We start from the raw sequence: 14,972 nt of genomic DNA on the forward strand, positions 1-14,972 counted from the left end.
TTTTGTTGGCAGAAATCAGTAGTGCTGCAGAAATTCACTGACAAATGTGTAAAGTTTATTGGGACTAATGTAATGCGTGAGAGTAGGGTTAAGCAATGATGTCATTTGTTTAAAGGTGCGTGCAACAGTGTTCACAATGAAGAGTGTAGTGGCTGGCCAAGTGTGGTGATGTGATTTGGTGGGAAAAAACATGGAAATTTGCGACAATTGTCATTTTACAATTATGGAACTTTCTTTTGCATTCCCAGAAGTTTCACGCTCAGTCATTCATGAAATTGTGACAGAAAAGCTAGAGTATAAGAAATTGTGTGCCAGATGGGTCCCCAAAATGCTGACTGATGCACATAAGCAGCAACAAGTGGAATTAGTTCAAAAAGTTTTGGAGCATCATGAAAATGAAGGAGGCAAATTTTTTCCTTGATTTTACTGGTGATGAAATGTGGATTTCATATACAAACGTCTAGTGAAAACAACAGTTAATGCAGTGCTGCTATTCATTATCTCTGAAAGCAAAAAAAAAAAAAATTCAAACAGGCCCTGTCATTAAAAAAAAATGATGGCACTGTCTTCTGGGGACCAAAAAGGGATCTTGCTCATCGATTATCTTCTGCAAGTACCTCAATTAATGCTGATGTATATTGTGATATGCTGAAAAAACTCATATGTACAGTTCAGAACAAAAGTTGAGGAATGCTGTTGTCAGAGATTGCGCTCTTGCATGTCAGTGCACAAGTTCACATTGCAGCTTGAATTGTCTAGCAAATTCAGAAGTTTAGGTGGAAACTTTTCAGTCACCAACCCTACATCCCAACTTCATGCCCAGTGATTATCTCTTGTTCCTCCATATGAAGCAGCGGCTCTCATCTTAGCACTTTGAAGAAGATGAGGAACTGAAGAACAGCATGACTCAGTTGAACTCACTGGTGGCAAACTTTTTGATGCAGGTGTGAAGAAGCTGGTGTCACAATACCTGGAACCTGAAAAAATGCCTGGAAGTCAATGCTGACCATGTGGAAAAATAAAGTACATGTGTAGGTATTTTAGTGTATAATAAAATTTTTTTTTTCGCTACTAGTTTTATTTTTTTTTAAATTCTTGACCAGACGTTACTTTCTGGATGTGCCTCATACATTCTGATGTTTTAATCCATCAGTGTGATACACAACTTGTAATCGGTTTATCTCAAAATGCATAATTTTACATTTCTCCACATAAAACTGATACCCATTATCTTTTGCCCATACTGACAGCCTATTTAAATCATCCTACAAGCTCTCCACATCACCTTGATTAACTATTACTATACCTAATACCATTATTAGCAAACAACTGAATATTTCCTTTCAAGTTATTTCCTTTATCATTTATGTATAGTTAAACAGAAATGATACCAAACCTGAACCTTGTGGCACACCATTACTCACCTTTTTTTTTTTGCCTTAATTCTGTCCCTCCATATACCACTTTTTGATATATGTCTAGCAGCCACTCTCTTATCCACTTAACCAGCGTCATATCCATTCCCATTTGTTCTAATTTTTGCAACAGAGTTCCATGTGGTATTCTGTCAAATGTCTTTGCAAAATCCAGCAGAATCATTATGTAGCCATTTCCTTTATCCAATTAACAGTTCCATACTGGACAACAGTATGGAACTGTTAATTGAATGTTATCAAGTGTAAGGTTTTGAAATTTGGTAGGCAACAATGAGATGCAAAGTATACTTGGCAGAGAAATTTTGGAAAAAGTTGAGGAGATAAGAGACCTTGGAATGGTGGTGGACAAGGATCTGAAGTTCAGATCTCATATTGCACAAGTTGTGAAGACATCACATTGAATTATAGCAATGATGCAGAGAACCTTGACTTGTAGAAATAAAGAGGTTCTGGTTCCATTGTATAAGGCCTTGATCAGGCTCGTATGGATTATTGTGTGCAGATTTGGTCCACTGGTTTTCATGGCGATGAAGAGATATATTGGAAAGGATCAAGAGAAGACTGATTAATATCGTAACTGGTCTTTGGAATGTGGAATATGAGGACAGATTGAGAGAATGCAGTTTACAAAGCCTTATGAATAGGAGAAAGACAGGGGATGTGATTGAGACTTTTAAGTTGGTAGGATTTTTAAGGATTGTTATCAGGTTAATGTTGAAGAAATTTTTCGTAGAATGGGAGAAGGGGTAGAACAAGGGGGACATAACTAAAAGCTGTATAAGAAGGATGTGAGCAGGGACATAAGCAGCAGGTTCTTTGTATGGAGAGTGGTTGGTGAATGGAATACGTTACCTGATTGTTGGTGAATGCAGATACATTCAATGAGTTTAAAGCAATGTTTGATGGGCTTTGTGTGTAACAGTGTTTGTCTCTCACAAAGAGTTTTGGGAAGCAAACATTTTAATAATAATAAAAATTTATTATTATTGATGCTATGGAGGTGTCAATAATAATAAATATTGCAGACCAGGTAACTTAGTTTCTTTGAACTGAAGTTATTTGGGTTGTGGCATACCACTGAGTAACACACAAGGAGAAGATTTTGGATTTTTAATAATGAGTAAAGCACATTATTGAAGATTAAGCAAGCAATTTTTCTTCAATTAGTTGAGCATGTACTGTTATGCACAATGCATTTTTTGTAAAACAATAGGGGCAAGTTTACATTCTTTGCTAGCATAAAAAATTGAATAAAATCATACGGCATCCATTTGTCATGTGTCACTGTTAATAAAAGTACTGATATGCCATATTGCTGCATACTGTTCCAAAAAAAGCACTGGCTATGTAGCATAGCAAGCTTAATGTCTGTATATGTGATGAGATATAGTATGCTGATGGCTTTTTTTACTGACCATTCATGGTATATTATCTTCTAAAAGCTTGCATAAAAACAAAAACAAAAAAAATCCATCATTTGTGATTTCATTAATATATAAATTGCCAATCAATTTGGCATTTATGTATATTAATATATAATATTTGCAGATTAAATTAAAACTATTAGATAAGTTCTGTGAAATAGACCAGGTATGATAATTCTTAATTATATACATAGAATGGCAAAATGTAATACTTTTATAAATGCTGAATTCTTATAAATCCTAATTACGCTGTTAGATTTAAACTTTGTATGATCTAATAAAGCTTCATTCAAGAAAGAAAAATTGCCTTCATTCCTTTCTTGTTTATTTGTGGTAGAACCTCTATGGCTTTGCTAGATCATAAAAAATAGTTTAATACAAATATTGAATTGAACTGAAATATGAAAAACTTTCAAAATTCATATCTCTTTAAAATTCGTTTAGGTGCCAGAGAAAGAGTTACCTCCAAAAGAACTTAAAGATTTATTGTGGTTTGAAATTTCTGCATGGCATAAGGGTATGTTGATGGAGGATTTCAGTACTTTTCTCTATCAAGAACGTCAGGAAATTCCTGCTGTATTAAAAGATGTAGTAAATTTTTGTATTCGTGGAGTTTTTCATGAAAATAATGGAACTGAAATTGCACTTGATGACGAAGAGCCTAAACAGAAAATTTCTGCAGTAGAACTAAATAAAACTGTTCATAACTTAAAAGCAAAACTGAAGAATAATAATTTAAGATTGTACATAGAGAAAAACATTGAAAGTGAATCAGAAAATTTATTAGCTTTAGAGGATTCAGTTAATTTTCATGAAAATAAAATTAAATATCTTGAAAATGTAGCAGAAGATCCAAGTGAATCCTATTCCAGACAGCTTGCAAATTCTTTAGAATTAACAGAAGATGTAGTTTGTGTGTGTAGTGACACTTTGAGTAGGATTTGTCAGAACTGTACCAATAAAGAAACAAATGTGTTACATCAGATAACTTTTCTAATTGATAGACTTTATCAAATTGAACACTTGTATTCTTGTTCTCAAGCACTAGCAAGTGAGCATTCACTGTATAATAATCCTGATTTTATAGCCAGAGTAAAAACTTTAAATTTATGGTATAACATAACAACAGACTTAAGGCAGAAAATAAGCCTTTTAGCACAGCTTTTTGGTATTAAAGATCGAATTAAAGCTGGGTGGCCTTGTTATTCTGTTTCAGAAAATGAAAAAGAATCTGAAGATAAAACAAAGTACAAAGATTCAGAACAAATGATGAATATGTCTATTCATTTTAAAAAAGTTTCTTCACTTTCCAGTACTCCTGATACAAGTGCTTCTGAATTGAGCGATCTGTCACGAAATTCCTTACCCGTTTCACCTGAAGTACATCTTACCGATCCTTTCTATAATTCAAGTAATTTAACTTCTTGGAATCAACAAACTTTACAGTTATTTAGTGATTCTTTTGAAGAACAGTCAGGAAAATCTGTTTATAGATGCTATGTTAATAAAACCCTGCGGCACAAAGGATTAGCACACATCTATCACCAGCTATCAGTCATACTTCGTCCTATTCTTTATAAAGTTCATGCTGCATTAAAGAAACCTAGACCAACCACATATGCTGAAGCAGTAGCAGCAGAAAAGGTAACTAAAACATTTTTCATTGATATAAAACTGTATTAACCATTCTACCAGCCATGATATGTTTATGCAGTTAAAATATGGATGTGAAGCATCCATTGAAATTGAAATTACATTCGGATACCATTGAAGTAATATGGTTGTAAAGTATAAAATTGTCAATAAATTTCATCCAAATGGATGGATGGGTGGTTAATAAAATTTACAAACATTTATAGGAAAATTTGTAGTGGCATTCTTCATAATTTTTACTTAGATAATAATAATTGTTATCATCAGTTATTTTCTATTCACTGTTGAACAAAAGCTTCCCCAAAGTTCTCTATTCTGATATTTATAGAGATTTTATGTGCTACTAAATTCCAGCCATCTCTTTAATCTCATTCTCTTAATGGTTTTTTTGGTCTTCCTGTAGCTATCTTTACATCTGTTGTTCATTTTTGAGTGTTATTTCTTGCAATATGACCTGTCCCATTGCCACTTGGATCTTTTACTGTTATAATGTCTCTCATCCTGGTCTGAGCTCTGACCATGGTATTTTCCAGGGTAATTCCAAGCAATGATCTTTCCATTTTCCTCTGGGTAGTCCTCAACTTGTTGGTAAAATTTTTTATTCATAATCCACTTTTCACTTCCATACATCATGACTGGATATAGTTGTCAAATATATATATATATATATATATATATATATATATATATATATATATATATATATATCTCCTTTGAGTGCTTCACAGTATTTTTCCTGAGGAGCTACCCAACAAAGTTGAATTCTTCATATAATTTCTTCTTCTGCTGTGATCTTTTTGTTCTCAGTAAACATAAAAATCAGTTTTTATGTTTACATTTTTTTTGTGTATGTATAATCCTTTCATTTTACTTTTTGCATTCAGTTCATTAATCATTTGCAAATTGTATCATCCACAAATCATAAGTAATTTACTTCTTTCCCATTTACTATAATTCTTTTATTTTCGATTCCAGATTTTTAAAAATTAAAAAAAAAATTAAAAATAGTAATCCAGAGAATTTTAATAATAAGGTGTGACACCTTTTGGCAACTGGTATATGAAAATATGACTTCTCCATTATTTCCACCTTAGTATCACCATCTCTGGGTCTGGCTCCCACTGATGAGACCTCAATAAAGGTCGAAACTGGTCTGGGTAGTGACCCATCCCATAATGCATAGCATTATACATGTCTGCAAGGAAATGTGCTTTGCATTATGGGATACTAAGGCAAGTGATGAGAAGTTATACCACCTTTACCACGAGTTGCCCCAATCCTGAAAATACTTCAGGTGCAAACTTTGTTTGCTTACACTTCGATAAAGGATTAAACCAAATATATAATTTATAGCAATCCAGTCATGAATAGGATGCAATTCAGGGTTTCTTTATGCTATACCCATCACCAAAATACAGTATCAATTTCTCAATAACTGAAAATAACTATTTTACATGTAGTTTTCAAATCCCTACATGTGAAATAGTTATTTCTACTTAGATTTGCTACTTCGCATAATCTACATATCTGTAAAAAAACATCTTCTACATATCTGTAAAAAACAGTCACAACAACTTATGTCCCTCTTAATTTGAGTAAAATGAGCCTTTTTCAACTAATACAAGCATCAAATAAAATATAAATAAATCTGCTAATGTCTTTTATTCTTTACAGGGAGTAGGTGAGGCTGTTTTAGCCATATCTAACTTTTGGAGACTGAGGGTGCAGTTCAATCTCCATTGGTAGCCAATTAGAGATGGCTGATCCAAGACTATCACTGATTATAAATTGCATCAGTGAAGAGAGGCAGAGAGACAAAGAATATCTTTCTATATTACAAATGACATCTTTTGATATACTTATAAAATTACACATGTACTATAGAAAAAATTATTTATTGTACAACTATTTCATTTTGCATATTGTATGACATCATCATTGTGACTCAAGAACAACAAGGAATTTCAGCAAGAGAAACAGTGGGGCTTAGGCATTGAATTAGACTCCTCGCTATTCAGTCATATGTTTAAGTTAAACAACTATTACGGTTATTTATTTATTTAGCATATGGCATAATAAAGACACATGACATCAGAATGTATAAATACATATTTGTGCAGACAATAAAACTGAAACAAGTAATGCACATATACAAATATGAGGTAATAAAAGTCTAAAATTTTAAGTCTTGTTCAGATAGTCAATCAAGAGCTGAAGGATCTATCTCAAAAAAGTCTCTCAGGTCACCAGGGTAGGCTCTTATGCTGCAGTTCTCCATAATGTGCCGAATGGTTTGATTTATAACTATTGGGGTAAAATTGATAATTAAAATTCATTAAAATTAAAATTGCTATTGTCAACTATTTAATATATTTGAAAATAGCAATTTCCTAAGCTTTAGGGATGGCAAGGCAATTATTATGATCAAAGTTTGGTCAGTGAAGTATGTCTTCAGCACATTCTTTGAATAAACATTCATATTTGTACATAGATCTGTGTAATAGTTTGGTGTTTTCCCATTGGATCTTGTGGCTAGCATTTTAAATTTCATGTTGTGCCAGGACAGATTTGTGTGAGTTCATAAGCCAGATGTAGTCTTGATGTTTAGAAATTATTGACTGATCTTTCTGTCCGTCCATAATCTGGTAAGTAAGTAGCACCTATGATGCTACTTGATATATAGCAGGTGAAAGTTTCTCCTCTGGAGAGGATAACAGATTGTGAATTTGTTTGATGGGTTTGAAAGTAGCCATGATTTTGCATTTTTTCATAATTTTTTCCACACATTCAGAGAGATGCCCTTGATGTAAGGTATGGGAGTCCTGTGAAGTTCTTTTAGTAAATCTTTTTATTGGATGGTTTCCAATTTTGGTTTGTGAGATCCTGCAGAGAAACAAATTTTCTGTTCTCTGGTGACACTAAGGATTTTTGACACTTCAGAACATACACAATTTACAGACAAAAAATACTGTTGTTGGTGATGATGGGTGGTAGATGGTGTTGATGGTAGTACTGTCGTAATAGGAGAATTAAGTAGTAGTGGAGAGGATGAGATGTATTTAGTGAAGTAATGTAGAGTGCCCTCTTGCACTCTACACTACTTTCTTAGACTACCTGGTGTCCAAGGAAGTAGAGATGAGTCCTTGGACTCCCTGGAGGTGTCACATAATCATAATAATAATAATTATTATTATTATGCAAAGTATAATTGAAAGCATTTAGAATGAGGCTGAAAGTTCACTCGCCACTTATATTTGCTGGCCTGGTTGGCCGAGTGGTTAACGTATCTGCTCTTCAGCCAAAAGGCTGTGGGTTCGAAACCCATCATGGGCATGGATGTTTGTGTTTGTCTGTGGATATACTAGTGGTGGTGGTAGATTATTATTATTATTATTTTGGGCAACTCCAAGGAGTCGACAGACTCATCGAGGGAGGCCCTAACATCATGTCAAGAACAACTATTCAACATTCACACAGTATCTATCATACTTTACCTTGAATTACAGTCATGGCACCCACAACAGACTCTGGCAGCTTATTCTACTCCCACTCATTTACCACTCTACAAGTAAAAAAACCTAGCTCTAACACCCTTGCTAATCATACTCTTCCAAGCTTCCATAGATGGCCCCTAGTCCTTCCACCACCAGTACTATTCTCAAAAATATCTTCTGGATTGATCTTATACAAACCCTTCAGTAATTTGAATGTCTCAATCATATCACCCCTTTTCCGCCTATCAACCAATTTTCGCAACCCACAAATCTTGAATCTGTTCTCATAAGGTTCATTCCACAGACCTGCCACCATCTTGGTCACTCGTCTCTGGATCCTCTCCACCTCCTCCCCATCAAGAAGAAACACTGGCGCCCATATCTGGGCACAGTAGTCCAGATGGGGTCTTATCAGGGCTCGATATAGAGGAACAATAACTTGTTTGTCTCTGCTTGTTTAAGTATTTTTCAGTATGATGAGCTGATTTAGCCACTTTTGCAATGTGGCTAAATCAGCTCATCAAATCACTTGGTTACTGAAAAAATCACTTGGTATTCAACTCCCTATCCACCAACACTCCCAAATCCTTAGCCTCATCAATCTCCTGGAGTACGGTTCCACCAATGTGATATACTGCTGCTAATCTTTTCACTCCAAAATGCATAACCTTACACTTTGCTACATTAAATTGACATCCATTTTCCTTAGCCCAGTCCTCCAAACTATCCAAATCATCCTGCAAAATTTTGACATCCTGTGCACTCACAATTGCTTTACCCAACTTTGCATCATCAGCAAACAAGTGAACACTTCCTCTCAGATCCTTTCCTATATCGTTAATGAACAAATTGAAAAGTAGTGGTCCAAGAACAGAACCCTGCAGCACACCACTAGTCACAAGCCGTCTTGTGGACTCCACTCCTGAATAAACCACTCTCTGGTATCTCTCCATCAACCACCCTCCTATCCATCTCACCAACCCTATATCCATCCCCATCTCCTCCAGTTTACTGATTACAGTTCCATGTGGTATCCTGTCAATGGCCTTGGCAAGATCCAGTAGAATCACTGTAAACCCATTACCCTTATCTAGTTCAGCCGTCACTGTGTTGTAAAACGTAAGCAAGTTACTGAGGCATGATCTACCCTTCACAAAACCATCCAGTCCCCCATACAGTATCCCATTTCCATCTATCCAATCTTGTATTATCCTCTTGACTATTTTCTCCAAGACCTTGACAACGATTCCTGATATGCTAATCGGTCAGTAATTTACAACAGTAGTCTTGGAACCTCCTTTATGCAGTGGAACTATTTTCCCCTCTTTCCACCCCCTTGGGACTAACCCAGACCCGAGACTCAGATTAAACATAATGGTCAAGGGTACTGACAATTCTTTAGCCACTTCACATACGACACGAGCTAGTATACCATCCAATCCCACAGATGTATTGACATTGAGGTTTTGCAATTGCCTACTCACCTCCACCTCATTCACCACAATTTCCGTATAATCTATTGGTTCATTCATTTCTGCAACGTCACCACCTGGATGATATACTCTTGCAAAATGCTCGCTCAGTAATTCAACTATATCAACTGATTCGGTTACCTCCCTACCATCGGCATTCTTTAAATGCATTCTGCCATATATATTTTTTCTTTTACTTGCAACATATCGAAAAAACTGTTTAGGATTCTCTTTAGCCTGCATGGCCAATGTTCTTTCGTAATCCTTTTTTGCTTTTCTTACCACACTCGTTACCCTTCTGGCCTGGGCTTTATACTGTTCATGTGCCTGCCGGTCACCTTTCTCCTTAAATTCCCTCCATAGTTGTTTCTTTTTTTGCAGCTCAAGCTTAATGGTGTTATTCATCCATTTAATCCCTACTTGATTTATTATTCTGACTCTAGGTATACAGTCAGCCATTGCTTCATGCAAACACTTTTTAACTGCCTCCCATGCACTGTCAACTTCTAGCCCTTGCATTTGTACATGCCATGGCCCTGTACCAATCAATCTCCTAAGCTTGTCATACTTACCAGTCCGATAATTCCACATGTACCCTGTCTTAATTGTAAATTCCACCCCTTTAGCCACCTCCCAAGTCAAGACCCCATGATCACTCTCACCAATTGGTGACAACGTGGTCATGTTCGTTATAGATTTTTTACAAATTTGGTCATATCCAAATTCTCAGATGCAATTACCAGGTCAAGCACTCTCTGACCCCTAGTATTTTCCATTACATGCTGTCGCAGATAGTTATCCCTTAATAACTGCATAAAATCCAATTCCTTCCTCCCATGTGTCCTCTTCTCCTTCCAATCAATGTTACCATAGTTGAAATCTCCCATAATAATTACCCTCCTTCCACTCATTTCTTCTATTTGCTTATGCATACTATCTCTACCATCTATTCCATCACCTGGTCTATAGCAGCACCCAACTGTATATTTTGTTCTGCTAGTTTCAGTCTCACACCAAATAGCCTCAAATATGCTTTTTTGTCTATCCTGCAGTTCCACTTCTATTCTCCTTGGCTGTAGCTCATCCGCTATCATCAATAACCCCCCCCCCCCATTTTATTCTCCCTGTCTCTCCTGAACACAAGATAGCCCTCACATTCAATCCCACTAGCTGTGTCATCTTCTGTCAGCCATGTTTCACTAATGCCAATAACCTGGGTCTGGAAGTGCCAACCAAGGCCAAAAATTCTTCCCTCTTGTTCCTAATACTTCTAGCATTTGTATACATGAATTTCAGAAGCCGATTTGTCCCATCCCTATTTTGATGCCTTATACTAACTATCCCATTCTGATTCGTGGTCTTTCCTACTCGCTTGGGCATATTACACACATTCACACACTCAACTGTCTCCCTAAAATCTGCATATCTACTTCCCCCCCCATAATAACTCTAGTTTCCCTGGTTCTGTACATTCACTTCCACTACATTTGACAACACCTTTTCAAGTCTCTGTACACCAAATCCATTCAAATATAAACCATCCATTTTATATAACTCTTTTCACTATTCCACACATCCACAAATTCCACACCACTCATCAAACGTAATTCACGCATAAAGTCATTGGCATTTATGGCTCTCCTTCTATACTCTTCACTGTCATACCGTGGCAACAGACTCACCATCCTAACTCTCTCACTCTTTTCTTTTGCTACCTCAAGCAATTCCTTCACATCCTCACTCATAGCCTTTTTGTTTCCTTTCAAATCATTTGTAACCGCAACCACTATCGATTCCTTCACCTGCTGTTTTTTGCATTCTAATTGACTCGCTTACATTCTTTACGTTCGCACCGGGTTGGTACGATTTTGTTAAACTCTCAACTAACACACCTCTTACTAAGGAATCCCCATACAACACATGCTCTTTCATTTTGTTTACACTCACTTTTATACCCTTATTTTTTCTATCATACTTTTGCCGATTATTAGTCGGTACGCTTGTTAAAGATTTTTGCCAACGCTCCAGCTGCTGATTTACTCTATGTATCGATCCGAGTAATAGTGCTATTTCACTCATTGCGTCAGTGTCATCATTTTTATTCTCCGATGATTCATTCATTCGTTCTATATGCTTAACTTCATTCTCTTTCAACGCCACTCTCACAGCTATCAGGTACTACCTCGCAAATATCCTCATTCATACCTCGAATATCGCTGTTATCTAGATTCTCACTTTCGACAAGGATATTACTCACACGACCTGAAACACTCTTTAAATCCTCACATTCTTTACACTTTTTGCACACATTCACTCCACAAAGATGGCGTTGGTGTAGTTGCGGTTCGTTGTAGTTGGTGGTTTAAGTGGTGGAGACAGAGTTGTAGAGTAGCTGACCTCCCTCGATGAGTCCTTTGGCTCCCTGGAGGTGTCACGTCATAATAATAATAATAATATTATTTTATGATACTTTAATTTAGAGATGGATGACAAGTTGATATAGCATCCTTTACAGGATGCTATATTCACTGTCTACTGTAAAGTACAGTAGACAGTGATCTATCCGGGCTCTATTGGGCATATATATATCCAGAAAGGAAATTCTTTCTGATGATTCTTTTTCCAATGTGAATTGATTTGTGGATGTAAATTATTTACACACACACACACACACACACAAACACACACACACATATATATATATTTTTTTTTTATAGAAACATATGGAATTCTGGCTTTATTTTGATTCCAGATTGCAGATATCATTTATGTATCATAGTTATATAGATAGTTTTGGGGTCAAGAGCAAAACTTCTTTCTTCCAGATATTCCAGATAAAACTTTTCTAGGTTAGGTGATATACAAGAACATTTTTCTATATATTTATATTACCATTAAAGTATGCAATTTGTTATTCTATAAAATAACTAATTTTTTTTTTTTTAGATAACGTATAAAATTATAATACATTTTTGAAAATTATGGAGACAACTACCATGTTTGAGTAAAATTTTAGTTTAATATAACTAAACTCTACATTCGACGTTTCAACCTTTATATCAAGGTCATCTTCTGGAGCATATGCACTATATACAGAGAACAGGCTACACTACAATCTGTCTGGTTTGTTACAGTTACTGACCAACCTTTATAACAATTGTTGGCCTGACCTCTGGTGAGGAAAAAAAAAACTTACTACATCAATGCTAGAGTCCTATTATTAATATTATCTATTGGTTGTAAAATTACATTGGGAGCAACAAGAAGTCTATATATATATATATAGTTATACATATAAACCTTATACATATTATATATATTATACATATGCATTTAATTATACATATAAACATAAACATATAAACAAATGATTATACATATAAACTTATATAAAGATTATACATATAAACACCATGATTATACATATACATTCCAACCAATTGGTATGGGATGATTTCCAATACTAGCTGAAGGTTGCCTAGAGTCCTGAAGTATGCTGGATACTAAATATTAAGTAGGCTGAATGTGTGCCATCCAGATTCTTGGAATTTTCATGCCACCATTATTGTTGATATTCGGGTGGTTTATCAGAATTTCGCAGGCTTCCTTAAATTTTCTTTCATACCAGGTTTTTGTATGGTGTAAAGAGCAGGTACTTTTCCAGTCGATTTGGTGTAAGGTGTTGAGAGCGTGATCTGAGAGGCCTGCTTCACCAAAATGGTTATATTTAATGTGTTTTATGTGTTCTTTCTTACGTATTGGGATTGTCTGTCCTGTTTCACCAATGCATGGTAAGTGACAAGTGCAGTGGATGCAATAAACTCCAGGATGTGCCAATGGGAGGAGAGGATCCTTAGAGGAATTGAATATGTTTTTAAGTTTTGTAGGTGGTTTAAAGGTGGCATTGAGATTATACTGATGTAGGATTCTGTTGATTTTTTCTGATAACCCTTTAATGTATGGGATGACTATGGTTTTACTATAATCTAGATTCTTTTTTGATGATGTTTTATGAAGTACTTTATTAATAGTATTTTTGTTATAGCCATTATTTATAAATGTGTTGCTGATGATTTTTAGTTCGTGTTTCAGAGCTTGCTGGTTAGAGAAAATTGTTATAGCTCTGTTTTTAAGGGTGTTAATGACTCCGTATTTTTGTGATGGATGTGGTATGAATTAGTATGTATGTATTGGCCAGTATGTGTCATTTTGAGGTAGACCATTAAGGATAGACTGCCTGAAGGAAGACATGACCAGTGTTGTCCAGGAACGTTTTTTTTTCACTAGAGGTCAGGCCAACAATTGTTGTAAAGGTTGGTCAGTAACTGTAAACCAGTTAGATTGTGGTGTAGCTTGTTCTTTGTATATAGTGCATGTGCTCCAGAAGATGACCTTGATATAAAGGTCGAAACGTCGAATGTAGAGTTTAGTTATATTAAACTAAAGTTTTACTCAAGCACGGTAGTTGTCTCCATAATTTTCAAAAATATATTCGGATCACCGTGCAAGCCTAAAAGAAAGGATATAAAATTATAAGTTATTTTTCATATTAACTAGATTTTTCATAGAAGAACTATAAGAAATGAGTTAAAGCATTTAATGAATATTTTTTTATTATATAGTTTAACTAGGTAGAGTACATAAATCATTTGTAACCATTACTCTCAGGCATGCACTGATGAATAGTGGATACATCAAGATCTGAAAGTTTGGTTAATGGTTTCTTGCTATGTTTGTGCTGTCATCACTAATACAGTAGTTCAGCCTTTGTTGATTATTTGATAGCGTCTATATGTAGATAAGTAATAGAGAATAACGAAAAGAAAAAAGTGAGTAATAATAGAAAATTAAAATGATATCTGGACAGATTCGAAACTTGTACATAGTGAACCAAAGCACAGTCAGAGTTAGGGTAGCATGGAAATAGTATGTCAGATCAGTATATTGAAAAATATATTGATAAATAAATTAAATAAATTCTCTGTGATGATACAGCGTTCCCCCTTTTTACGATGCACGGTACCATCTAGTCCCCCTAAATTTTATCCAGGCTCCGGGATAAAATTTAGTGAATAATATTTAGTCTGATTTGTGAGCCTATGCTCCAGCATAGGCTCACAAATCAGACCTATGGCTGGGTCAGTATTCCTGACTGTAATCCATGTGTGTCCTTGGACCGGTTTGCCTGCTTGTGGGATGAAAAACACCAGATAAACTGGCGGAAAAAACCCTGCTGTTCATGCCCAAGACCAGCTAACTTGGCTATGGCTGAGGAAGATCCTTGAGCACCTCACGTCGTTGATGGGAATTGAACCTAGGACATTCCTTCCCCCATATGGTTATGAATCGCCAAGCCACTAGGCTAATATATTGATAACATATAATAGACAATATATTGATAACATGGATGCAGGATGATACCACATGTAATGAAATAAGGTACTGTCATTTGTACGCTTTATGAAAAATAGATTTTACGACTTGGGTATTAAA

The 14,972-nt window shown here is 35.4% G+C and overlaps 1 protein-coding gene across 1 annotated transcript in view; it reads left to right on the forward strand.

The window, feature by feature from the left end:
* Nucleotides 1-14,972, forward strand: part of LOC150096139 (mitogen-activated protein kinase kinase kinase 4-like) — a 734,047-nt gene that overhangs the window by 63,720 nt on the left and 655,355 nt on the right. The window contains exon 4 of the mRNA XM_090409620.1: nucleotides 3,305-4,504. Coding sequence (XP_090265746.1) covers nucleotides 3,305-4,504 — 1,200 coding nt within the window. The remainder of the gene's footprint in view (nucleotides 1-3,304; nucleotides 4,505-14,972) is intronic.

Source organism: Typopeltis vanoorti, chromosome 19 (assembly GCF_054136105.1).
Source record: "Typopeltis vanoorti isolate ZY-2024b chromosome 19, IOZ_Tvanoo_1.0, whole genome shotgun sequence".
In the NCBI taxonomy this organism is placed as follows: domain Eukaryota; kingdom Metazoa; phylum Arthropoda; class Arachnida; order Uropygi; family Thelyphonidae; genus Typopeltis; species Typopeltis vanoorti.